The 27,841-nt window shown below is 46.2% G+C and overlaps 1 protein-coding gene and 1 long non-coding RNA gene across 4 annotated transcripts in view; one reads left to right on the top strand and one right to left on the bottom strand.

Annotated features, from left to right (window-relative positions):
• KIAA1328 overlaps positions 1-27,841 on the top strand; it is a gene marked incomplete at its 5' end in the record, with an annotated part of 249,014 nt that overhangs the window by 5,627 nt on the left and 215,546 nt on the right. Inside the window, one exon of one of the 3 annotated variants that reach the window (XM_079994889.1) lies at positions 18,907-19,230. The exons of the other annotated variants lie outside the window; for them this stretch is intronic. Coding sequence (XP_079851015.1) covers positions 19,134-19,230 — 97 coding nt within the window. Of the gene's footprint in view, positions 1-18,906; positions 19,231-27,841 lie in introns of those variants that run through there. 3 annotated transcript variants of the gene reach the window in all.
• Positions 56-27,806, bottom strand: LOC307226393. The gene is made up of 6 exons (XR_013843361.1): positions 27,506-27,806; positions 17,126-17,672; positions 15,971-16,228; positions 10,420-10,574; positions 1,654-2,636; positions 56-1,516 (listed from the first exon to the last, which is right to left on the bottom strand). It is a non-coding gene; the product is annotated as an uncharacterized lncRNA (long non-coding RNA).

Raw genomic sequence — 27,841 nt, 5'->3', positions numbered from 1 at the left:
CAACCCAACACCCACCCACCCCCAACAGAGAAAGAAACACACAAACAAAAGAACATACCAAAAAAGCACAATTTAAAAGGCCACAGATAAAATATAATTTAAAAACTATTAAAAAGAGGAGCCCTCTCTGCCGAGTAGCAGCCGCAGTCCTTGTGAAGCCTGTCAGTGCCCCCCCCCCAAGCCAGGTGGAGAGAGGCAGGGCAGGGCCCTCAGGCTCCTGGCACGCAGTCCTGGGTGACAGTGGCAGCAGCAGCAGCAGCAGTCCTTTCTAGGGCGTCAGGCGTCCCCAAGCCTGATGGAGAGAGGCAGAGTAAAACTACCTTCTGGGTGCAGCCTCCCTTTAGCGCTCTCCTTTGGACAGAGTCAGGCAGTGCATGACACATGGAGTTGCATCCCTGCCTCTCAGCCTCCAGGTTTTCCAGCTGAAATCCCACTTCTGGCTCATGCCCTAAAACCCCCTTTCATCTTAAGAGCTTTGTTTTCAATTACCTATCAATACAGCTGCTGTCTCCCAATGTTCGGGCCTGGTGCTCCTCAGCAGCTCTGTGAGCTCCCTTAAGGTTGCTGGCAGTTTCTGGTTGTATCTTGACACCTGGGGACGGGAGTAGACAGAAAGGCAACCGATTAGTCTTTCTGCTGCTGACCAGTATAGGCAACCCTGAGATAGCCAGACCATTGGCCTGACTCTCTTTAAGGCAGCTTCCTGCCTATGCTGGTCTGCACCTGAGAATAAGGCTGCAGCAGAACAAGGGAATCTCCTTTCAACTGGCTCATTGAAAGGCAAAGCGTTGTTAGATTAATTTGTACACCGCTTCATAATGTGTCCCCTGCCACCAATTTCTTGCCACCAGCGGGTGTTGTAGAATGTGGCTTAGTCCTCGCAGGCCGCCCATCTGCATCAGGGGGTTGGGTGCCACCAGCCACTCTTGGAGAGTGTCCACAATGTTCTCTCTGCTGCAATCTCCCGGTGAAAAAGGAGCTGAGAAAGAAAACACTTGATGGGGTGCAAGGCCAAAGAAAGTGCCATGAAAATCAAAGTTCACTACCCCATACCCTCCAAGTTTGTCCTGATTTTCCAGGGACAGCCCCGGAATTATGAAAGCCAACCGGCTTCTCATTCAATCCCGGAATGTACCTGTTTTCCCTGCCAGAGCTGCCGCCACCGAGCTGGGGGAGGAGTATGAGCCAGAGCTGGTCCCCAATGACGGTGGCGGCTGTGAGGGGGCCTGTTGTTGCCCCTCCATGGTATCTCTGTGGCCACTGCTGCTGGCCTCCTCCCGTGGGCAGCTTGTAGAGCAGTGGTTCTCAACCTGTGGGTCCCCAGATGTTGTTGGACTACAACTCCCATCATCCCTGAGCTCTGGCCTTGCTAGCTAGGGATGATGGGAGTTGTAGTCCAACGACATCTGAGGACCCACAGGTTGGGAAAGGCCGTTGTAGAGGCTGCTGGAAAGCAGGTGAGGAGGAGAGGCAAGGCTGTGGCCACCAAAGCCCAGCCCTATGTGCCATGCTGGCTCTGAGGGGCAGGCAGAGGGCAGGCCCCCCCCGGGTGGGAAGAAAGGGGGAGCAAAGCACAAGGAGTTAGTTAATGCACACTGCCCTCAGCTCTTATCTAAGGCCTGTAGAAATTGCTGCCTCAGGCAGAGGGCAGGCCTGCCAGCCATCAATGGTGGCGCAGGAGACCTTCTTACACCCTCTGCTTTCCTTGCCTGCCTGGGTGCAGTTGTTTCAAAGCAGGAGCGCCTGCAGGCGTTCTCCGTTTCCGACTCTCACCTCAGTGAAGAAGGCCGTCCCAATTGCTCTTTCCTTGGCGTCAGGGCGGCGTATGTAGGCACGTGCCTGTTTGAAAATTGGTGCGGTTTAGCTCGGCATGGGGACTGACCAAGCGGGCAGCAACGGCTTCCTATTCACTGCAGTCAGTCCCCACGTGGAGCTAAACCGGTACACTGCACCAGTTCCTCCACATGGGGACTGACTTCCGTATCGCAGCCACGACTTCCTATTGGCTGCAGGAAGCTCCTGCAGCCAATAGGAAGCCGCAGAAGCCTTCCCCCCCCCCCCGCGACTCTAAAAGCCAGCGGGGAAAGAGTGGCGGGCGTGTGCGCATGTGTGCGCGCTCACGCGGGTGATCTGGCCCATCAACGGAAAATTTGCCGACCCTGGGTTTAGTTGGTAGATTATTCTACAGTCCTGTTATAAGAATAATAAACCATTATAAAGTGAGTTATAAATTCCCTCAAAAAATTCCCTCAAGGTTTGTCTGCTGACATTACATTTGTTGCATCGTTGTATCTATGCACTTATTATTACTGAAATCTCGCGTATCTGTATTATGTATCTGTTACCTTCTGTATCTTTACTTTTCAATGCTGACAAAAAATTGTGTATTTCTTTATTTGTACCAATGAATCTGCAAAAACCTTTATACTAATAAGAAATGTCATTGTTGTCCGTAGCTACACAGTGCCATCTACAAAGTCTACAGTACACACACACACCAATTCACAAGTTGAATGACTTTATTCAAAACAAGGCTACACAATCACACTTATATATGCAAAGTACCGGGAAACACCCAAAATCCTGTCTTCATTTCCTCTCTTATGGATCTGCTCCAGGCATCACTCAAAGTCGTCCTGCAAAATCAGAAAAACAAACAATACATAGCCATCAATAAACATGGGAAAACAGGAATCTGCCTAAATCCTGTCTACACCATAGAAATCAAGTATCCACAAATGCTACAGTTAACAACTATTTGCCCTTCTGATTTACCTGTAAATCCCTCATGTAGCACCTAGTCTGACGTCCTCTGTTTTTTTCCACTTGCTCATTCTTCTGTATGGAAAATGAAAGGTATAAATGTCTGAGTTTTCTTTTGTTCGGGTTGCTCCTCCGCTGAGCAGGGACCCTGATGCAACAGATCTTTTATTTGCAATAAACGATCAGGCTTAATTGCCGCCTTGCTTTAATATTGTTTTTGTCTCTATTTGTTACTGCTGACCGGTAAGAGCCTCAAAATGCACTCTACATGGTGTTCCTTTCCTCTACAAGAATCGGGACTATATTAAAGGGAATTTCCTCTTTTAACAGTCCCAAAAGGTTGACTTGACAATGAAACTCAATATAATATTTATACACAAGAGTAAAATTAAAGATAAAAAAGGACAATTTTTTTAAAAAAAAGCATTTAACACTTGCAAATCTAACAAATGCCATTTTAAAAAATCAATCCAAAAAATATTCAACCAGTTGTTAAATTGGAACCCTCCTGTGGTTTCCTGCAAGTCGTATTCAGAAGCATTGCTACCTCCAACTATGGATCTAGATTCAGGTAGGTAGCCGTGTTGGTCTGACGTAGTAGAAATAGAAAAAATATTTGGCAATCTTCGCGGAGCTCTGGCCCAATGGTTGCCATCGGTTTGATTTGACTTAATTTTATAATGAATGATTTTAGAGTGTTGTACTGTTTTATTGTTGTTAGCCACCCTGAGCCCGGCTTCGGCTGGGGAGGGCGGGATATAAATAAAATTTATTATTATTATTAACAAATTGTCCAGTAGCACCTTAGAGACCAACTAAGTTTGTTCTTGGTATGAGCTTTCATGTGCATGCGTATCTGAAGAAGTGTGCATGCACACGAAAACTCATACCAAGAAAAAACTAGCTGGTCTCTAAGGTGCTATTGGACAATGCTTTTTGTTTTTTATATATATTCCAACTATGGAGGCAGAGCAGAGCCATCAGAGCAGAGCCACCCTCCATGAATTTGTCCAATCTTATATTAAAGCCATCCAAGCTAGTGGCCAGCTGTGCGTCTTGTGGCAGTGAGTTCCATAGCATAACTGTGGATGTGGCAGTGTTGCTGGGCCTCTGTTTGCGGCTGTGCTGCACATAGATAATAGTGACAAAATGTCTTAGAAGACATCTGTGATAGAGAAGGCAAGGGCAAGCTGGTGGCTGCGGCCGGCTGATACTGATGCCACAGATACAGACACAGGGAGATGAGAAGGCAGATGCTACAGCCACATATGCTCCAACATTTCTCTGATGAAAACAGGGATGCCCCATTGCATAATGAGAATCTCCGCAGCCAGTTATTTCCTCTCAGCCTAACTGGCCTCGCAGGGTCGTTGTGATGACAAAATGTGGGAGAAGATAATGACGTTCAACATCTTGCACTCCTCTGAGCAAAAGTGGGAAATAAATGTATGAACAAAAATGTCCCAGGGCTATTTATTTTATTGCAAGTTTTCCTCCAAGGAGCCCAGTGTGGCATAGATGGTTCTCTCCCTCCTTATTTAATCACCACAACAACACTGTGAGGTAGGTTAGACCAGTGTTTCCCAACCTTGTGCCTCCAGCTGTTTTTGGACTACAATTCCCATCATCCCTTGCCACTGGTCTTGCTAGCCAGGGATGATGGGAGTTGTAGTTCACAAACAGCTGGAGGCACAAGGTTGGGAAACACTGGGTTAGACTGACAGGCACTGACTGACACCCACCCCCTGCCTGGTCACCTAGTGAACTTCATGGCCAGGTGGGGATTCGAACTCTGGTCTCCCAAGTCTGTCAACACTAGCCACTGCACCACACTGCCTCTCCTTTGAACCTGCTATGGCATGAAATGCTGCCTGGACCGTCTCATGTTTTGGACCTGACCTTCGGGACACTTGCTCCCCCCCCCCCAACTAAGCTACCTTTGCTTGGAGGAAAAAACCTGCTACTTTCCCCGCTGGATGACTGGCCCTTTCCATAAAGGAGATCTGTATTTTTGTATTAAGGCTGGAACGAAATGATTTTAGGCGTGAACCCTAGGAGAGAGCACCAGAGACTGTTCTGCAGGGAGCCCAGGGGGGTGAACTAAATGACCTAACAGGATTTCCCCCATCTTTTACCTTTGATGCTTCAAAGGGCTCCCTAAGGGTGGGGCCCCCTATCTGTCCTCTTTTAATGTTAACATCATGGGGTTGTGGTTAGAAATTGTTTTTGATTGTATTACCACTATTCTCCACACTATTTCTTTCAAAATCCATAGCGTGTCTATGCTACTGGCAGATTGGTTCGGTTCTGAAAAGTGGGTGAAATCCTTTTTATAGGATGCTTAAATCTCCAAGCATCTTTTAAATAAAAGTTTTCACTACTGGGAAAACCATAGCTTTAACTATATGGACCTTTGTTGGCAAGGTGATATCTCTGCTTTTTCAGATGCTGTCTAGGTTTGTCATTGCTTTTCTCCTAAGAAGCAGGTGTCTTTTAATTTTGTGACTGCTGTCACCATCTGCAGTGATCATGGAACCCAAGAAAGTAAAATCTCTCACTGCCTCCATTTCTTGCCCTTCTGTTTGCCAGGAGGTGATGGGACCAGTGGCCATGATCTTCGTTTTTTTGATGTTGAGCTTCAGACCATATTTTGCGCTCTCCTCTTTCACCTTCATTAAAAGGTTCTTTTAATTCCTCCTCACTTTCTGCCATCAAGGTAGTTTCATCTGCATATCTGAGGTTGTTGATATTTCTTCCAGCAATCTCAATTCTGGCTTGGGATTCATCCAGTCCAGCCTTTCGCATGATGAATTCTGCATACAAGTTAAATAAGCAGGGAGACAATATACAGTCTCAATTTTGAACCAATCAGTACTTCCATATCCAGTTCTAACTGTAGCTTCATGTCCCACATAGAGATTTCTCAGAAGACAGATGAGGTGATCAGGCACTCACATTTCTTTAAGAACTTGCCATAGTTTGCTGTGGTCAACACAGTCAAAGGCTTTTGGGTGGTCAATGAAACAGAAGTAGATGTCTTTCTGGAACTCTCTAGCTTTCTCCATAATGCAGCACGTATTTGGAATTTGGTCTCTGGTTCCTTTGCCCCTTTGAAATCCAGCTTGCACTTCTTTTTTTTCCCGAATACATTTTTATTAAAGTTATACACAAAACAGACATATAAAAAAGAAATATATATATATATATATATATATATATATATATACAGAAAAGATTACAAAAAGGGGTCACTACAACAGAGATATACAAGCCAACTTTTTCCTTTTTCCAACTATACAAAGAAAATAATTTAGCTACATCGTGCAAAAAAAAAAAAAGAAAAAAAAAGAAAAGAAAAGAAAAGAAAAGAAAAGAAAAGAAAAGAAAAGAAAAGAAAAACACCCTAGACTCCCTTCCACCCTTTTGGTAAGTATCGAATATCTACTTCCATTACTGTCAGGGGATCAGGAGCAGAGGCACAGGAAAGAGAGGAGATGGAGAGCGAAGGGGAAGAATCCGAGGGGAGCGTAGGAGAAGAGGACAGTGGACCGAGGGATTCCATGAGCCTCTCCAGCGAATCGGAAGATTCACAGAAGGGGGCGCCAGTGGCCAGGGGTAGGGGGTTCCCAAGGGGAATGCCCCAGGAGCAAGGGGGCAGCAGGGACTCCCAGAGCAGTAGCTGGAAATCAGGACCAGCTTCCCCACCAGAGCAGAGTGGGGGGGAAGAGTCCCAAGGATCGGGGCCAGTGCATTCCCCACCAGGGAGAGAAGATAAGGCAGGGCTGACCATGCCTCCATCAGAAAGTCGGACAACGGAGGAGAGGTCAGATCCGGCCAGTGTCCCGGAAGAGGGAAGCAGTGACCGAAGTACTGTAACGGTTAGGAGAAAGGTCACTGGGCTGGCGCGAGAGGCAAGTTCAAATGTACAGGAGCGCGGGACAGCAGAGAATGAGGATTGGGAACCGGGTCCTAAAGCCCGCCGGAGGGAGGGGGAGGAGCTAAGCGACTCAGCGTCGGAAGAGTCCAGAAAGGGCAATGCCCCAGCGGGCAGGAGGACCCAGAGGAGGAGAGAGCAGCGTAAAAGGTGGAGCAGGGCTAGGATCTTAAACTAGTGTCATAGGGGAGGAGACTCAGACGGGACTTCGCCGATCTAGGGTTTAAGACGTAGGGCTGCACGCTGTGGCTTTGAAATGGAAACTGAACTTCAATAAAGACTTTTGTACATTACTACAGCCTAGCGTTGGTCCTCTGTGAGCTGGGACCTAGAGGCAGCTCTGACAATTACGTATTTGATTTTTAATCTATAATCCTAAATTCACTCGCTGGTAGTATTGTTCTAACCCCGCCAGTTCACATTAGACATTTATTCCAATATAGTTCCAGTATTTACTCCAATTTTTCAGAAATTTCTGTTCATCTTGATCTCTTATTTTACCTGTTAATTTATCAAGCTCAGCATAATTTACCATTTTAATCTGCCAGTCATTTATGCTGGGGATGGTTTCCACTTTCCAGTATTGTGCCAACATAATTCTCGCTGCTGTGGTGGCATAGAGGAATATCGTCTTGTCTTCCTTTTTGATTTCTTTGCCCGTCATTCCCAGCAAAAAGGCTTCAGGTCTTTTGGGAAAAGTGTACTTAAGTATTTTTTTAAGCTCATTATAAAGTGATTCCCAAAAGCCTTTCACCTTTTTACATGTCCACCATAAATGATATAGATCACCCTCCACCTCACCACACTTCCAGCATTTCTTATCCTTTAATCTATACATTTTGGCCAATTTCACAGGGGTGTGGTACCACCTATATAACATCTTCCAAACATTTTCTCTCAGTGCCATACATGCTGTAAACTTTATGTTACAATTCCACACTTCCGACCACCTTTCGAAATCGATGTTATAACCAAAGTCAATTGCCCATTTAATCATTGCCTCCTTCACCTCCTCGTCCTTTGTATACCACTCTAATAGTATATCATAAATTCTGGATAGGGTTTTGTTTTTGCCTTCTACTACTTCTATGTTAAATTTTGATTTTTTATCATCAAAACCCAACTTCTTCTTATCCTCTTTTAACAAATCATTCACCTGGTGGTATTGCAACCAACCAGTGAATAAGCTTTTTATCTCTTCATAAGGTCTGAGTTTGGGCCCTTGGTCTGTTTTTCTTAACATTTCTTCATAGGTGGCGTTTTTCTCCTCCATGTTTTTTTTCTTGACCGTTAGAACCTCTATTGGTGAAATCCACCAGGGAGTCTTTCTTTCAAGGAGGTTTTTATTCCTTTCCCATGCTTGGTATATCGGTCCCCTAAAAATATGGTTTAAAAAGCTCTTGTGGACCTTCACTTTCCCATACCAAAGGTACGAATGCCATCCGTACCAGTTATTAAAACCTTCCAGGTCCAATAGGTCTCTATTCTCCAGTTTTATCCAATCTTTTAACCAGAGTATGCAAGCCGCTTCATAGTATAGACTTAGGTCCGGGAGAGAAAAGCCCCCTCTTTCTTTTTTATCTATCAAAATTTTCATTTTTATCCGTGGCCTTTTCCCCTGCCAAATATATTTCGCCAAGGCTCTCTGCCACTCTTTACATTGTTTTAAGCATTTAAGTATGGGGATAGTTTGAAATAGAAATAGCATTCTAGGCAGAATATTCATTTTAACAACAGCTATCCTCCCCAAAAAGGAGAGTTTCATCCTCCCCCAAATTTCCATGTCTTTCTTTATACTCCTCCAGGTGACATCATAATTATCCTTATATAAATTTATGTTCTTAGCTGTGACCCATATTCCAAGATATTTCACTTTCTTAGCTACCGCAATTTCCGTCCTTTGTTCTAAATCTATCATTTCTTCCTTTGTTAAATTTTTGACCAACATTTTGGTTTTATTTTTATTTACCTTAAGTCCTGCCACGGCTCCAAATTCGTCAATTTTTTGTAAAGCTTCTTTTACGCTATTTTTTGGGTCTTCTAAGGTTAATACGATGTCATCTGCAAAGGCCTTGATTTTATATTCCCTCTTTCCTACCTTGACTCCTTTAACTTCTGTTGCCCCCCTTAGTCTCTCGTTCAGTATTTCTAATACTGTTATAAACAATAGAGGAGACAGGGGGCAGCCCTGTCTAGTTCCTTTATATATACTAAAGTATTCTGTTGTGGTGTTATTTATTACCAACTTTGCCTTCTGTTCCTTATATATTGCTTCTATGCCTTTTCTAAATTTCTCTCCCATTCCCATCGTTTCCAGACTTTTCTTCAAGAAATCCCACGAGATATTATCAAACGCCTTTTCAGCATCTATGAACACCAAGGCCGCTTGTCTATCTATACTCATATCCAAATATTCAATAATATCTATCAAGTTCCTTACATTTTCCCTTAATTGTCTCCCTGGGAGGAAGCCCGTTTGATCTTTATGTATTTTATTGTTCAGGACCTTTTTTAATCTTTCTGCCATTATATCTGCAAATAGCTTGTAATCATTGTTTAATAATGAAATTGGCCTATAGTTTTTCACTTCCAAGGTATCTGCATCTTTTTTAGGAATCAAGGTGATATATGCTTCCTTCCAGGTATTCGGGATCCTTCCTTCCTTTAATATATTATTCATCACTTCTCCTAACACTGGGGATATTTGGTTACTTAGCATTTTGTAATATTTGGCCGAAAGGCCATCTGGCCCTGGCACTTTCCCACTTTTCATCTTTTTAATGGCCCTCTTTATCTCTCCTTGAGTAATTGTCTGGTCTAATATCTCTTTTTCTTCTTTTGAAATTTGTTTTAGGTGATGTTCTCGCAAAAAGCAGTCTATTTCTTGTTTTGTTTCCTTTCCTCTTTTATATAAATCCTTATAATATTTTTGGAATATCTTTCTTATTTCTTTTGGTTCTTCCACAATCCTTTCTCCTTCCCTTATCTTACTAATCATGTTTTGTTTTCTTCTTTCTCTTATTTGCCACGCCAAATATTTGCCTATCTTATTTGCAGATTCAAACGTCCTCAGATTCATCATTTTAATTTTCCATTCTACCTCTTGGTCAATTATTGTAGAAAATTTAGCTTGTAGTATCTTTATATTCTGCTTCGCGGTCTCCTCACTGGGGTTGATAGTTAACTTTCTTTCATTTTCCATAATCTGTGTTAGGATCTGTTCCTTCTTTGTCTCTTTTTCTTTTCTTACTTGACTATTTTTCTGTATTAGAAAGCCCCTCATAACTGCCTTTCCTGCGTCCCACACCGTCTCTATAGCAGTTTCCCCTAGCTTGCACTTCTGGGAGTTCTCGGTCCGCTTGCCTTGTAGATTTTAAAGTATAACCTTGTGTGTGAAATGAGTGCAATTGTGCAGTAGTTGGAGCAGTCTTTGGCACTGCCCTTCTTTCGGATTGGGATGTAGACTGATCTCCAATCCTCTGGCCACTGCTGAGTTTTCCAAATTTGCTGGCATATTGAGTGTAGAACCATAACAGCATCATATCTTAACATTTTAAATAGTTCAGCTCACATTTTGCTTGCCTTCTCTCCCCCCCTATTTGTAAGGCCTCGTTGGACAGTCACATCTTTATAGGTACTGTATATGCATTTTAGCAACCCCATAATTTAAGTATATCTCCTCTTAACAAACAGGGGAAAGCTCATGAGTTCAATCAACCAACCTGCATCACACACACCTGGGGAAGTGGATGGGGGTGTTGGAGGATGGTGTCTAAAATTTCCCTCTCATCCATCATCTCCAAAGTTTCTCTGAATGTTCTTCCTCCCAGCATCTTCCTACCCATCAACAATTCCCCGAAGTTTTCATCTGAGAGTTCTTAAAAGAGAGAGAGAGAGAGAGAGAGAGAGAGAGGAGTAAATAAGGTGGATGAGAGGGAAAGGTACTGTATTTTTCTGTGTATAACATGTCCCTGTGTATAAGACGCCCCCTATTTTTGGGTACGCAATATTTAGAAAATAGGGGGAAATTGCCAAGACTTGTTAAGCTTTTTTTGAGGGGGGGGATTGCCCAGGGTTATCGTTGAGCTTTTTTTTAGGGGGGGTAGCCATTAATCAAATTGCACTGCCTGATTGCCACAGCAGCAGCCAATCAACAACAGCCCTTTCAACAGCAAAGAAATCACCGCTGGAAATCTCCTCCTGGAGGCTACAACCAACCGCCTGTCACCCCTCAGCACTACCCATGTATAAGAGGAACCCCAATCTGACACATGATTTTTGGGGAAGAAAACTGAATAACTGCATGTCCAGTACACTCCCTCTGCGCAAAACTTCTACTGTGTTTCTCAGCGCAGGCTTTAGTCGGGAGCTACTTTAAGCAGTATGCAGAGTCGCAGCGTTGCCTCCGTGTGAGAACGAGTAAGCAAGAGTCCACAAGCTGTTCTTCTCTCTTTAACAGCGTTTATTTACAAGCAATAAATCCATCAGAACTTGGAGATGTTCTCTGTGCCGGAGCACAAAAGACGCTGTGTCTCAGCGTCTCTCAGCGTAAAAACTGAAAGTAACTCACAGACAAAGAACTGACGCAGCTTCCTGAATGAAGCTCCACCCCCAGATACAGGACACCACTAGGGGTTAACCCTTTAACCACCATACTCCACACCCCCTCTTGCCCTGCATCAGGAGGGAAACAAGCAATACAGCTTACCCCAAACACAGACCTTCATAGAACTCACCATGACGCTGGAAGTTCAATGGTTTTGTAAAACCATTAGCGAGGTTCTTGGCTGAGGGACAGTATTTCAGCGCAACTAATCCCTCTTGAACACTCTGACACACATTCTGGAAATGAATGTCTAGATGCTTGGTCCTGGCCTTAAATTGCCCAGATTCTGCCAATTTGAGGCAAGGCTGATTGTCTTCGTAAATGACAGGCAAACAGTTCTGCCAGCAGATCTCTTGAACTCCAGCTCTCTGCAAACCTCAGAAAGCGCACTGAACTTAAATTCTTCCTCATCTGAGTCAAACTGCTCTGAAAGAACATCTGGGTTCCCATACAGGCGTTTCCACCCACTTTGCTCACAGAACTCAGCACTACTGCTAATAAGCAGCTGAGACTGACTGCCACTTGGATATGCAAAATGCCAAGCCTTGGACCCAGGTTCTTACCCTACAAAGATCATCTTCTCTTGGTTCACCCTTTCTGCGATTGTCCTTTGGAATGAGGACCCATGCCTCACAGCCAAAAACACACAAGAAATCCACCTTGGGCTTCTTACCGTGCAGCAGAAAATAGGGCGTGTCCCCTACACTTGCATTGAACACTCTGTTCTGTACAAAGGCCGCACATTTATAACTCTCGGCCCAAAAGCGCTGTGGCAGGCCTGCGTCAAACAGCATGGCAGCCGCAGCCTCTTGCAGTGTTCTGTTCTTATGCTCAGCAACACCATTCTGTTGAGGACTGTGCGGTGCTGTTAGCCTGTGACTAATTTCCTTCTGTCGGAAGAAATTCTGCAGCGCAGACCCAGTGAATTCTGCCCCTCTATCACTTTGGAAGGACACCAATCTCGTGGAAAATCTTAACTCTACTGCTGTGATCCAATCTTTCATCAATGCAGCAGCCTCACTCTTGTGTCGGATTGTAAAAATCCATGAGTTTTTTGAAAAATCATCGATCAGCAACAGAACGTGTTTGGATCAACCCAAAGACGCTACCTGCATGGGGCCACACAAATCTGCATGGAGTAGCTCAAAGGGCCTGCTGGTCTTTCTAGTGCAGGGATCTGCAACCCGCGGCTCCGGAGCCGCATATGGCTCTTTTACACCTTTGCCGCGGCTCCGGGGTGGATACTAGCGAGGGGAGGAGGCGCATTGTTTGCTCCAACACTCCCCACTGTGGCGGGCGCTGTACTGGCTGTGACATCGCATGGGGGCGGTGCATGCGTTAGTCACACACCATCCCGACGTCACCTTCCCGCCCGCTGTCAGATCGCGGCTCTGGAGATATATTTGTTTTAAATGTCACAATGGTTTTGCGGCTCCCAGTTTTTTTCCTTCGGAAACGGGTCCAAGTGGCTCTTTGTCTTAAAGGTTGCAGATCCCTGTTCTAGTGGATCTGGGATATGTGCATGTGGTTAAAGGTAAAGGTAAAGGTACCCCTGCCCATACGGGCCAGTCTTGACAGACTCTGGGGTTGTGCGCCCATCTCACTTAAGAGGCCAGGGGCCAGCGCTGTCCGGAGACACTTCCGGGTCACGTGGCCAGCGTGACATCGCTGCTCTGGCGAGCCAGAGCCGCACACGGAAACGCCGTTTACCTTCCCGCTGGTAAGTGGTCCCTATTTATCTACTTGCACCTGGAGGTGCTTTCGAACTGCTAGGTTGGCAGGCGCTGGGACCGAGCAGCGGGAGCGCACCCCGCCGCAGGGATTCGAACCGCCGACCTTTCGATCGGCAAGCCCTAGGCGCTGAGGCTTTAACCCACAGCGCCACACTGCGTCCCCAAGTGCATGTGGTTACCTTAGATTGTTTACAGGCTCTGCAATCTAAGAACTTGTCACATCCCTTAAACTTACACCCCTCAGTATTTTCTGGGGCCTTTTTAACGTAGGACCACCCTGTGTGGGAAAATCTCCTGTGCCAAAGATGTACACAACCATTGTGTGGTGGCACATTTGCGCACTGCACCTGTGCCTCTTCAGAGGGTTCAGCAACAGTAACATTAGCAATAGGCATCTCCACCATGAACAGCCTATCTTTGCACTCAGTACTGTATAGCTTCTTCCCATCCCTGAAAAAAGAACACGTTATTTGCAAACTTTACACTGAAGCCATCAGCTACAAGAGCGGACACACTTAAAAGACAGTTGGCGATCTCAGGAACCACAAAAGCTTGGAATTCATGATCTAGAAAAGAACAATACAACATGCCAGTCTCAGTTAACTGTCTCTTCGATCCATCAGCCAATGACACATATCGTCCACTTGTCACAGACTTGCAATTTTGAAGAAGCCCACCAGATGGCACTAGAGTGTGAGTCGCTCCATTGTCCAAGATAAAAGAGAGTGGCTGATTGTTGACGTTCCAAAGTTGCCATGGAAACACTTCCGCCCCCACTAGGGCCTCTGCCGGTGTTCTCAAGCTTCGCTGTCTGAGAACCGTCGCTTATCTGCTTTCTCTGCTGGCTGACCTTGCATTCCCGAGCCTCTGCAGAACAGCTCTCACGGCGAAAACAACTCTTGGAGACTTTGGCTTTAACAGAGCTCTTACAGCTGCTGTCTGCACCCCCATTCCTGGGTGCCCAGCTTCCTGAGGAACAGCTTGCCACTGCTTTCCTCCCAGCTCTCTGCCTCTCTCCCTGTTCATCGCACAGATGTGTTGAAGCATAGGAACAGCTTCCAGGAACGTTGCCTTCAGCCCTCGCTGGGCTCCTTTCAGCCCCCACTGGGCTCACAGTCCCCTCTCGGTCTTTGGCTCCCACTGTGGCTACAAACGCCTTCTCCAGTGCCTGCCAAGCGACCTGGGACTCCTTAATGCCCTCTACATGAGGCAAAAGCCAAGCATCCACACTTGCTTTTAGTATACCCAGCACCCATTGCTCCTTTTCCAGAGCTGCAGCCATGTCTGTCTCTGTGATGGCCTGGGTATCTGATTCAGAGGCTGAACCTGAAGAATCCCAGCCTGCACAGGAGTCCCTGCCTCCAGGGCCGGCTGAGCCAGGGCAGGGGCTTGAATCTGAAGGGCCCGCACCTGTGCCAGATCCTCAGGAGCAGACACCAGATGAATCCACTCTGGCTCCGGAGGTGATTGAGGACCCGTTGCCTGCAGGTGCTTCTCTCCCAGCCCTGTCAGGGGAAGCTGAGGTTGCCTCTGGGTCCAGTAACCCTCCAGCCTCTCCTGAGCTGCAGAGGCTCAGGGCAGAGAGGCGGAGGGAACTAAGTTCTCTCAGGAGGAGTGCTCGCCTTAAGGCCAGGAGAGGCGAGTCACCTGTAGGCTGGGACCGCCTTAGGCCCCAGAGGAGATAAAGGCCAGTCAGTCTAGTCCCAGGTTGTGGGAGCAACATCGCTGGAAACCTGTTCCTGCCAGCACTCTGACCTGCTCTTCTGGAGTTCCTGACCACGCCCAGATTCTTGCCTTGGACCCCGCTTCACCCTTGACAGACAGCCTCCAGACCCTCGACCCAGGACCTGACTCAGACCATGCCACACGGTAACCCCCCTGGGACCAGCACAGCCTCACTAGCTTTCCCAGCAGCTTGAGGTAGTGGGGGATGCATGCAAGACCAGAGCTGTTCTCCCAGCAGCCAGTACTTCATTCTGACGGACCACTCATCCCAGTTGGGGCCAGTTAGCTTCCCAAAGGGTACGTTAAAAGCCTCTTGAGCCTGCGCCATCTTGCCCCGGGGCTTATAAGCTTTACTCATGCTTCTGCCAGCTGGTCCTCTGAAGATGTAGTCTGCTGCAAGCTCCAGCGAACTCAGGACTGCCTCCTTCTCAGGCAGGAGTTCAAAGCTGGCCTCTTTCCTTATGGTCTCTTCTCACACCCGGCAAAAGAAATGTTACTTCCCATAACCTGTGAATAACTGCGTGTCCAGTACACTCCCTCTGCGCAAAACTTCTGCTGTGTTTCTCAGCGCAGGCTTTAGTCAGGAGCTACCTTAAGCAGTATGCAGAGTCGCAACGTTGCCTCCGTATGAGAAAGAGTAAGGAAGAGTCCACAAGCTGTTCTTCTCTCTTTAACAGTGTTTATTTGCAAGCAATAAATCCATCAGAACGTGGAGACATTCTCTGTGCCGGAGCACAAAACACACGCTCTGTGTCTCAGTGTAAAAACTGAAAGTAACTTACAGACGAAGAACTGACGCAGCTTCCCGAACGAAGCTCCACCCCCAGATACAGGACACCACTAGGGGTTAACCCTTTAACCACCATACTCCACAAAAACCTCATCTTATACACGAAAAAACAGGGCAAGTTCTTTGTCAGAGGGCTTCTTGACTGTTGCGATGAGTGGATGCATGCCGTATCTGAACAGGGATCATAGAACTGTAGCATCTGAAGGGACCTGCGGGGCCACCTAGTCCAATCCTCAGCAATGCAGAAGAGGCCAGCCACCCAGAAGTCCCTGCTCCATGTTACACGTCTCTTTAAAAAGGAGGTGTGCAGTGGGTGGGAATTGTGCCCAGAGATCAAGGAAACCAAGAGAGACCCCAGCCTTGTATGACGCAGGCCTTGCCATGGGGAACCCGAAACGGATCTGGTTCTGCCTACTCACCTGGGAACACTGGCCCAGAATCCTTGGGGCTCTTCGTTTTCAGCAGGGGCAAGTGCTGCTGCTGCCTGGAGTCTGGCCTTCTGTTGACTGGCTGAAGGGTGCTGATCTGGCGCTGTACCAGCTCTGGGAAGACTACGGCTCCACCTTGTTATTTCAGGCCACAGTGTGAATCTCTGGCCTCCCCAGCACTTATTATTCTTATTAAAAGGGAACACAAATGCCAAACTAAAACTGTATCTTTCGCTCCATAAGATGCACCTAGTTTTTAGAGGAGGAAAACAAGAAAAAAAAATGTTCTGAACGAAACAGTGGATATATGATTTTTGTGGTTCATGCTGTGGCCACAGACATGCGATTTGACGGTGAGTTTGGAGTAGCCCAATGCAAAAATCCTGAGGATCCATGTGGATCCGTGCTTTGTAACCACATTTTTGCGCCGTTGTGGCCCCACGCAACAGTGGATGCGTGATTTTTTTGGTGCAGGCTGTAGCCATGGACATGCTATAATAATAATAATAATTTTATTATTTATACCCTGCCCTTCCTGGTTCAGAAAACCAGGCTCAGGGCGGCTAACAACAAAATTAAAACACTTGATTTATGCAACAACAACAAAAAAGCATAAAATACAGTATGAAACATGAATAACAATAAATTCAGAATTCAAAAATCAATTTAGGGGGGAAATCCATCCAATAAACATTAGATGATCACCAGGGCTAGCTGGCTAAATTAGTCCTACTTGGGCCAGTGAGGAGACCAGGGGCGAATTAGCTGTGGGATCCCAGAGCAGGTAATCTTCATAAAAAGAGGAGAGGGAGGGAAGGAAGGGGAATAAAAGATCACTTCAAATTGAAAGCAAGGCAGAATAGCTCTGTCTTACAGGCCCTGCGGAAGGAGGTTAAACCCTGCAGGGCCCTGGTCTCATGGGACAGAGCATTCCACCAGGTTACAGCCATCACTGAGAAGGCCCTGGCCCTGGTAGAGGATAACCTGACTTCCTTAGGGCCCTGGACCTCTAAACTATGGTTATTCAGGGGTGGGGTAGGTGGGGCTTGTGCCCAGAGATAAAAGGAAACCAAGAGAGACACCAGCCTCGTATGATGCAGGCCTTGAAAAGAGGAACCCGAAAGGGATCTGGTTCTGCCTACTCACCTGGGAACACTGGCCCAGAATGCTTTTCGTCTGGTCTGCTGCTGACCCGCTGAACTGTACTGGTCTGGTGCTGTAGTAACTCAGGGAAAACAACTGGCTGGACTTGGTTCTTCCTCCAGGCCTCTGCACGGGCTTGAGGAGGCTTCACCAGCACTGGCAAGAGTTGGTATGTTCTTTGGGCAGCAGGGTCCTGGGCGACACTCTCTTGTAAATTAACTGGATAAACTTTTGATGAACCTTTCTTCTTCTTTAAGAAGAAAGCCATCCTGCAAGAGGGGAAATGGCCCGCTGGTTGGTTAGCTCACTTGGAGCCCCTTTGGACATAAGGGCATCTGAAGATCAACTCAGCAAAAAGAACTCGCCATGAGGTCTGGATAAGTAACTAGCCTGACTCTAGACCCAGGTCTTTTAACGTAACCAGGTCTGCTAGTTACTCTTAGCATCACATCGCAGTCGGCCATAGATGAACGATATTCCACTTTACGTCCTTTACTCCAGAAACAGATTCAGAAACGATAAACAGGATTTTCAAGGGGGCAGACGTACCCTGCAAAGGAAGAGATATTAATAGTCTACAACTCATCCCGCACCTCAACATCGGAGGAAGAACAGGTCTTACAGCTAGGACTGGGTTTTGTGCCCAAGCCTCGTTATGCCTTTCACACCACAGCAGAAAGTGTGTAAAAGCTCATGCACAATATCAAGCTACGTGATATGTTTGGATCTAATGATCAGCCTTTATAGCAATTTAAATCCGAATCTTCCTTCGTTCCACCTAATTCCAACCCATCTATCACACGGTTCCACCAATCGGTGCTCCGTGATCTAGACAAACTTGAAAAGAGGGGCCCTAGGGTACAGGACAATTTAACTGAGTCTCAACATAACTGTTTGAATGACTGAGTCCAGGGTGTCTTACATTGTCCTGGGCAGAGGTGGTTGGGATTCCAAGGTAAATATTAGGCTCAACATCTTCTGGCACCGCAAGTTTTTGCACGCAGTGATCTCTAGGATAAGCCAGTCATGTGTTGCACTGGGACCTACAGCACTGTGTTTAGGTTTAAACTACAGTTCCCATGATTCTCGAGGGGTGGGGAGTCATGTGCTGTAATGTTATGGCATGTCCGCAGCCACTAACAACAACCAAAGTGAATAGTTTTTGGTGAATTTTCCTTAAATTGTCTTGTCTCAATTTAGGGTTTATCATTGCAAGGTGAGCTAGATACTGCAGTTTTTGGTTGTGGTGACCTGCGCTCAGTTATAATTAGTTAAAGTTGTTTCTGTATGTAACAATAGCAGCTAGGATTCTATATGTGCAGAAATGGGGGTTGGAGTACTGCAACACTGAGACATAGGAAACTGCCTTATGCTCAACCAGACTGTTGGGCCACCTAGTTCACCATTGTCTCCAGGGTTCAGATGCTCTCCAGGGTTTCAGGCAGGGAAGCTCTCTACCTGCAAATGATGGAGATGGAACCTGGGACTTTCTGCGTGTAATGCAGATGTTCTACTATTAAACTACAATCCTTTCCCAACATCTGGAGGGCATCCTTGCTTTGTGGAGTGTGCTAGCCTGCAAACAAGAGAGGTTGTTATTGGTTTGTTCTTCTTGTTTTTATTTTTAACTTGTATTTTGTGCTTTTCATACTGTGGTTTTATGTTGTGTAGGGCAGTGTACAAATTTAATAAACAAACAAGCCTTGATGTGCAGCTGGCCCTCTTGTCCGTTATACTGCTTCCAACATTTGTCTTTGCTTGGCCCCGATGGACAGAAACAGGCCTGCAGTATCCAGCTGTTGCCTGAGAGCCCTATCATCTCTCCCCCTCAGCATTCTTGTCGGCCTATGTCAAGACTGACCCCTTGCCCTGCTGCATCTATAACTTTGCATCCGCAGAGCCAGCTCTGTCCAGGTTTGCGTTGCTCCTCTTCTTGAGCTGCCTGCCTGCTGCCTGATGTCATCGCTATGTCCGGTTCTCTGCTGCCCTGGATTACATGCCCTGAAAACTCATGCCTCCTAAACTAACAGCTATCAGAGCGGCAGCATCAAGAGGAAGGGTGCGTCGCACACACGGAGGGTGCTCTTCAAAGCAGGACCCAAAAGCAGGTGAGATTCCCCTGATTCTTCAGTTCATCATTATAGCCCAATTTAACAGAGGGAGAATAATTGGTGGGGACATGTCCAACACCCCTGAGAGTAGTGTTTCTCAAAGGGGGTGGCAGGAGAGAATGGCAAGTGTGGTGGGGAGAATAAAAAAAACCATTTAAACATTTCAGTATAGTATAGTTTAAAAATAATTTTGGGAAATATTGCCAGAAACTGCATGCATGCTTCTTTTCAGGAGCATTGGCTATTATTCTACAGTTCTCCATGACCTGTTGTTGCGAAGAGGGATTTTGAACTCTAACAAATATGAAACATCAGAAAAGAGAAAGTTTTCTTTCTGTTGATAGGCATATGTTTGTCTCAAATTACACCTAATATCAGTAACATTACACGACAAAAGCAAGCTCACACCTCTGAGTTTGTAAACGTACAACCAAACAAAGCTTTCCAAAGATCTCTGAAGGAAGGGAGGGCTGGTCCCTGACAAACCTCTAGTAGCAGGGAGTTCCACAGGGCTTGGCTTGTCACACTAAAGGTTACATTCCGAGTGAAGACTAGATGAAACTGGGGGTGCTGGGAACCACCAGAGATTCTCAGTGCTTGAAGAACCAGGAATCAGCAAGGCCCTGAGATAATTTGGGTCCTAGTAGTTGAGGGCTTTTCTTTGATTCTGATTCCGAGAGCCTTCTTCCCCTGGGGGTTCCCTTGGGGGTTCCCCAGCTTGTGCCTCCCACCACTTCTCTGCATCCAGCCGGTCCATAACACCACGGCATTACAGCTTCCATCAGCTCCAAATCTCCCAGAGGTCACTGGTTTTGGGGAAGACGGAATTAGAGGAAGAAAGTCGCTGCACAGCACACAGTGTTTGGAAGCTATCAAGCAGGCAGATCTTAGGTTTCTGCATGGAAAATAGAAGAGGACAGATAGGGGGCCCCACCCTTAGGGAGCCCTTTGAAGCATCAAAGGTAAAAGATGGGGGAAATCCTATTAGGTCATTTAGTTCATCCCCTGGGCTCCCTGCAAAACAGTCTCCGGTGCTCTATTCTGGGGTTCACGCCTAAAATCATTTAGTTCCAACCTTAATACGAAAATACAGATCTCCTTTATGGAAAGGGCCAGTCATCCAGCGGGGCCTTCCTCCTCCGCAACACTGCCACGGGAGCATTTAACAAGCCGGCAAATTATAAACAGAATAAATTTGGTTCTCCTGAGATCAAAGGGAACACAGGCAGGACGGGGGACGGAGGTTGCACAAAGGTTTCGAGGGATAAGTGAGCGGCAGGTTCTGAAGGGGCCTGAACCAAATCCTAGATCAAACGGGAAATTCTGTCTTAAAAGCCTGGATGTTAGATTAGAAATATCCCAAGGGCAAAACAGAAGATTACACTATTAAAAGAGCCATGTACACTTTGGAGAAGGCAGTCCTTTAAAAAGAGGAAAAAGGAGCAGGTATTTTTCCTCCAAGCAGAGGTAACTTATTTTGGGGGGCAAGTGTTCTGAAGGTCAGGTCCAAAACATGAGACGGTCCAGGCAGCATTTCATGCCATGAGCTCTGGCCAAAAGTTTCAATGCAAGGAATAATTCCTACTTGAGAGTTGAAAAGAAAAACGTGTATATTCTGCTAAGAATAACAGTTTTAAACTAATAGTAAATTTAAACACAACGTATAAGTGCGACAGTTTTAAAATAATAGTAAATTTAAACACAACGTTTAAGTGCAGAAATAATGTAGTTCCAAATATGCAGTAATATAGTATAAAGGTACATAAAATACCAGTACACAACAATTGTTTTATACAAGTCTCAATGGTAATCAAAAAGAGTCCATATTATATAAAGTCAGAATAAAGAATCAAACAGGGCCAAAAAGAAGTATCAGGAGTATGAATTAGATGTACGACTCAGTAGTGGCGACCAGGACAGGGCCCTGTTTCGGAGTAAATGCCTTCTTCAGCTGGTAATATCAAATAATATGTCAAAATAGATCAAGGTTCTCCAATACCATACATCATAAATATAATGAAGTATATACATTCTGAAATGTATTAACGCATATCATGATATTTGGTTCCATACCTCGGTTTTTTAAGGAATATAAATCTGTTGGAAGTCTGTATTATTCAATTCTGTATTATTCAATTCTCTGGACTTGGGAGACCAGAGTTCGAATCCCCACTTGGCCATGAAGTTCACTAGGTGACCAGGCAGGGGGTGGGCGTCAGTCAGTGCCTGTCAGTCTAACCTACCTCACAGTGTTGTTGTGATTAAATGAGGAGGGAGAGAACCATCTATGCCACATTGGGCTCCTTGGAGGTAAACCTGCAATAAAAATGCAATAAAATAAATAGCCCTGGCACATTTTTGTTCATACATTTATTTCCCACTTTTGCTCAGAGGAGCGCAAGATGTTGAACGTCATTATCTTCTCCCACATTTTGTCATCACAACGACCCTGCAAAGCAGGTTAGGCTGAGAGGAAATAACTGGCTGGGAGGAGGTCTGGGAAACAAGGTAATGGAAATAAGTAATGGGAATTATATTTGTTTGCTTTTTTATTAATTGTGTATTTTTGTTATTTTTTGTGCATTTTTTGTTTTTTTGTTGGCTTTTGGTATTAAATTGGAAATTCTAATAAATATTTATTAAAAAAAAAGGAAATAACTGGCTGCGGAGATTCTCAAGCCCGGAAGGAAGCTAGCTTGATAGCAGAGAGCCACTTTAGGAGGGGGTCCTACTGCAATGGGCCCCACAAAACAGGAAAGGGTTGCCAAGGGAAAACCAGAAGGGAAAGTCTTGAGGGAAAGGAGGTGGGGGAAGGTGGGGGAGGGGAGAAGAAATTACCTCACAGGGTTGTTTTGAGGAAAAATATAGGAAAATATAGGTCAGCCTGGCCTCCCTCACAGGGCTGTTGTGAGGAAAAATATAGGAAAATATAGGACAGCCTGGCCTCCCTCACAGGGCTGTTGTGAGGAAAAATATAGGAAAATATAGGACAGCCTGGCCTCCCTCACAGGGCTGTTGTGAGGAAAAATATAGGAAAATATAGGTCAGCCTGGCCTCCCTCACAGGGCTGTTTTGAGGAAAAATATAGGAAAATATAGGTCAGCCTGGCCTCCCTCACAGGGCTGTTGTGAGGAAAAATATAGGAAAATATAGGACAGCCTGGCCTCCCTTCACAGGGCTGTTGTGAGGAAAAATATAGGAAAATATAGGTCAGCCTGGCCTCCCTCACAGGGCTGTTTTGAGGAAAAATATAGGAAAATATAGGTCAGCCTGGCCTCCCTCACAGGGCTGTTGTGAGGAAAAATATAGGAAAATATAGGACAGCCTGGCCTCCCTCACAGGGCTGTTGTGAGGAAAAATATAGGAAAATATAGGTCAGCCTGGCCTCCCTCACAGGGTTGTTTTGAGGAAAAATATAGGAAAATATAGGACAGCCTGGCCTCCCTCACAGGGCTGTTGTGAGGAAAAATATAGGAAAATATAGGTCAGCCTGGCCTTCCTCACAGGGCTGTTTTGAGGAAAAATATAGGAAAATATAGGTCAGCCTGGCCTCCCTCACAGGGCTGTTGTGAGGAAAAATATAGGAAAATATAGGACAGCCTGGCCTCCCTTCACAGGGCTGTTGTGAGGAAAAATATAGGAAAATATAGGTCAGCCTGGCCTCCCTCACAGGGCTGTTTTGAGGAAAAATATAGGAAAATATAGGTCAGCCTGGCCTCCCTCACAGGGCTGTTGTGAGGAAAAATATAGGAAAATATAGGACAGCCTGGCCTCCCTCACAGGGCTGTTGTGAGGAAAAATATAGGAAAATATAGGTCAGCCTGGCCTCCCTCACAGGGCTGTTGTGAGGAAAAATATAGGAAAATATAGGACAGCCTGGCCTCCCTCACAGGGCTGTTGTGAGGAAAAATATAGGAAAATATAGGACAGCCTGGCCTCCCTCACAGGGCTGTTGTGAGGAAAAATATAGGAAAATATAGGTCAGCCTGGCCTCCCTCACAGGGTTGTTTTGAGGAAAAATATAGGAAAATATAGGACAGCCTGGCCTCCCTCACAGGGCTGTTGTGAGGAAAAATATAGGAAAATATAGGACAGCCTGGCCTCCCTCACAGGGCTGTTGTGAGGAAAAATATAGGAAAATATAGGTCAGCCTGGCCTCCCTCACAGGGCTGTTTTGAGGAAAAATATAGGAAAATATAGGTCAGCCTGGCCTCCCTTCACAGGGCTGTTGTGAGGGAAAATATAGGAAAATATAGGACAGCCTGGCCTTCCTCACAGGGTTGTTTTGAGGAAAAATACAGGAAAATATAGGTCAGCCTGGCCTCCCTCACAGGGCTGTTGTGAGGAAAAATATAGGAAAATATAGGACAGCCTGGCCTTCCTCACAGGGTTGTTTTGAGGAAAAATATAGGAAAATATAGGTCAGCCTGGCCTCCCTCACAGGGCTGTTGTGAGGGAAAATATAGGAAAATATAGGACAGCCTGGCCTCCCTCACAGGGTTGTTTTGAGGAAAAATATAGGAAAATATAGGTCAGCCTGGCCTCCCTCACAGGGCTGTTTTGAGGAAAAATATAGGAAAATATAGGTCAGCCTGGCCTCCCTCACAGGGCTGTTGTGAGGGAAAATATAGGAAAATATAGGTCAGCCTGGCCTCCCTCACAGGGCTGTTGTGAGGGAAAATATAGGAAAATATAGGACAGCCTGGCCTCCCTCACAGGGTTGTTTTGAGGAAAAATATAGGAAAATATAGGACAGCCTGGCCTCCCTCACAGGGTTGTTTTGAGGAAAAATATAGGAAAATATAGGTCAGCCTGGCCTCCCTCACAGGGCTGTTTTGAGGAAAAATATAGGAAAATATAGGACAGCCTGGCCTCCCTCACAGGGTTGTTTTGAGGAAAAATATAGGAAAATATAGGACAGCCTGGCCTCCCTCACAGGGCTGTTTTGAGGAAAAATATAGGAAAATATAGGACAGCCTGGCCTCCCTTCTCAGGGCTGTTGTGAGGGAAAATATAGGAAAATATAGGTCAGCCTGGCCTCCCTCACAGGGTTGTTGTGAGGAAAAATATAGGAAAATATAGGACAGCCTGGCCTCCCTCACAGGGCTGTTTTGAGGAAAAATATAGGAAAATATAGGTCAGCCTGGCCTCCCTCACAGGGCTGTGGTGAGGGAAAATATAGGAAAATATAGGACAGCCTGGCCTCCCTCACAGGGTTGTTTTGAGGAAAAATATAGGAAAATATAGGACAGCCTGGCCTCCCTCACAGGGTTGTTTTGAGGAAAAATATAGGAAAATATAGGTCAGCCTGGCCTCCCTCACAGGGCTGTTGTGAGGGAAAATATAGGAAAATATAGGTCAGCCTGGCCTCCCTCACAGGGTTGTTTTGAGGGAAAATATAGGACAGCCTGGCCTCCCTCACAGGGCTGTTTTGAGGAAAAATATAGGAAAATATAGGACAGCCTGGCCTCCCTCACAGGGCTGTTGTGAGGAAAAATATAGGAAAATATAGGTCAGCCTGGCCTCCCTCACAGGGCTGTTTTGAGGAAAAATATAGGAAAATATAGGTCAGCCTGGCCTCCCTTCACAGGGTTGTTTTGAGGAAAAATATAGGAAAATATAGATCAGCCTGGCCTTCCTCACAGGGTTGTTTTGAGGAAAAATATAGGAAAATATAGGTCAGCCTGGCCTTCCTCACAGGGTTGTTTTGAGGAAAAATATAGGAAAATATAGGTCAGCCTGGCCTCCCTCACAGGGCTGTTTTGAGGAAAAATATAGGAAAATATAGGTCAGCCTGGCCTCCCTTCACAGGGCTGTTGTGAGGGAAAATATAGGAAAATATAGGACAGCCTGGCCTTCCTCACAGGGTTGTTTTGAGGAAAAATATAGGAAAATATAGGTCAGCCTGGCCTCCCTCACAGGGCTGTTGTGAGGAAAAATATAGGAAAATATAGGACAGCCTGGCCTCCCTCACAGGGCTGTTGTGAGGAAAAATATAGGAAAATATAGGTCAGCCTGGCCTCCCTCACAGGGCTGTTGTGAGGAAAAATATAGGAAAATATAGGACAGCCTGGCCTCCCTCACAGGGCTGTTTTGAGGAAAAATATAGGACAGCCTGGCCTCCCTCACAGGGCTGTTGTGAGGAAAAATATAGGACAGCCTGGCCTCCCTCACAGGGTTGTTGTGAGGAAAAATATAGGAAGATATAGGACAGCCTGGCCTCCCTCACAGGGCTGTTGTGAGGGAAAATATAGGAAAATATAGGTCAGCCTGGCCTCCCTCACAGGGTTGTTTTGAGGAAAAATATAGGAAAATGTAGGACAGCCTGGCCTCCCTCACAGGGTTGTTTTGAGGAAAAATATAGGAAAATATAGGACAGCCTGGCCTCCCTTCACAGGGCTGTTGTGAGGAAAAATATAGGAAAATATAGGACAGCCTGGCCTCCCTCACAGGGTTGTTTTGAGGAAAAATATAGGAAAATATAGGTCAGCCTGGCCTCCCTCACAGGGCTGTTTTGAGGAAAAATATAGGAAAATATAGGACAGCCTGGCCTCCCTCACAGGGCTGTTTTGAGGGAAAATATAGGAAAATATAGGACAGCCTGGCCTCCCTCACAGGGCTGTTGTGAGGAAAAATATAGGAAAATATAGGTCAGCCTGGCCTCCCTCACAGGGCTGTTTTGAGGAAAAATATAGGAAAATATAGGTCAGCCTGGCCTCCCTCACAGGGCTGTGGTGAGGGAAAATATAGGAAAATATAGGACAGCCTGGCCTCCCTCACAGGGTTGTTGTGAGGAAAAATATAGGAAAATATAGGACAGCCTGGCCTCCCTCACAGGGCTGTTGTGAGGGAAAATATAGGAAAATATAGGACAGCCTGGCCTCCCTCACAGGGTTGTTTTGAGGAAAAATATAGGAAAATATAGGACAGCCTGGCCTCCCTCACAGGGTTGTTGTGAGGGAAAATATAGGAAAATATAGGACAGCCTGGCCTCCCTCACAGGGCTGTGGTGAGGGAAAATATAGGAAAATATAGGACAGCCTGGCCTCCCTCACAGGGTTGTTGTGAGGAAAAATATAGGAAAATATAGGACAGCCTGGCCTCCCTCACAGGGTTGTTGTGAGGAAAAATATAGGAAAATATAGGACAGCCTGGCCTCCCTCACAGGGCTGTGGTGAGGGAAAATATAGGAAAATATAGGACAGCCTGGCCTCCCTCACAGGGTTGTTTTGAGGAAAAATATAGGAAAATATAGGACAGCCTGGCCTCCCTCACAGGGCTGTTGTGAGGGAAAATATAGGAAAATATAGGTCAGCCTGGCCTCCCTTCACAGGGCTGTTTTGAGGAAAAATATAGGAAAATATAGGACAGCCTGGCCTCCCTCACAGGGCTGTTTTGAGGAAAAATATAGGAAAATATAGGTCAGCCTGGCCTCCCTCACAGGGCTGTTGTGAGGAAAAATATAGGAAAATATAGGACAGCCTGGCCTCCCTCACAGGGTTGTTTTGAGGAAAAATATAGGAAAATATAGGTCAGCCTGGCCTCCCTCACAGGGCTGTTGTGAGGAAAAATATAGGAAAATATAGGTCAGCCTGGCCTCCCTCACAGGGTTGTTGTGAGGAAAAATATAGGAAAATATAGGTCAGCCTGGCCTCCCTCACAGGGCTGTTGTGAGGGAAAATATAGGAAAATATAGGTCAGCCTGGCCTCCCTCACAGGGCTGTTGTGAGGGAAAATATAGGAAAATATAGGTCAGCCTGGCCTCCCTTCACAGGGCTGTTGTGAGGAAAAATATAGGAAAATATAGGTCAGCCTGGCCTCCCTCACAGGGCTGTTGTGAGGGAAAATATAGGAAAATATAGGTCAGCCTGGCCTCCCTCACAGGGTTGTTGTGAGGAAAAATATAGGAAAATATAGGTCAGCCTGGCCTCCCTCACAGGGCTGTTGTGAGGGAAAATATAGGAAAATATAGGTCAGCCTGGCCTCCCTCACAGGGCTGTTGTGAGGGAAAATATAGGAAAATATAGGTCAGCCTGGCCTCCCTCACAGGGCTGTTGTGAGGGAAAATATAGGAAAATATAGGTCAGCCTGGCCTCCCTCACAGGGCTGTTGTGAGGGAAAATATAGGAAAATATAGGTCAGCCTGGCCTCCCTCACAGGGCTGATTTGAGGGGAAAGCGCCATACAATGAGCAAGAGAGGGAAGAAAGGCTCTTTGCGGCTCCATCCCTCGGCCGTTTCCATGGCAACCAGGGATGCCACCTCCACCTTACCTAGGATGCGGGTCACCCCCAGGGTGAGCTTCTCCAAGTAGGGCTTGGTGCTGCTGGAGCTGCTCACGCTGCGCAGGGCCTTCTCCTCCATCCTCTGCCTCCTCCCTCCCGCATCAGCCCCTGACCACCTGCACCTGCACACCTGTACGCGCAGCCAAACGGGAGGGAGAACACCGGATTAACGTCTTTTGCCTCTTCTCGCATCCCGTAGCTCAGACGCCGCGCCGCGGTGCTTTTGGGGAAACGCGGTCCTCCGTTTCATTGAGTTCCATTCGGCGGCCGTTCTGTAGGGGGAAGGAATGGAGAGCCGGCACTACGACTCCCAGAAGGCAACGG

The sequence above is a fragment of the Podarcis cretensis genome (genome assembly GCF_951804945.1).
Source record: "Podarcis cretensis genome assembly, chromosome: 11".
Lineage (NCBI taxonomy): Eukaryota > Metazoa > Chordata > Lepidosauria > Squamata > Lacertidae > Podarcis > Podarcis cretensis.
Note: the sequence above shows the minus strand (reverse complement) of the source record. Positions and strands in the feature narration are given on the sequence as shown.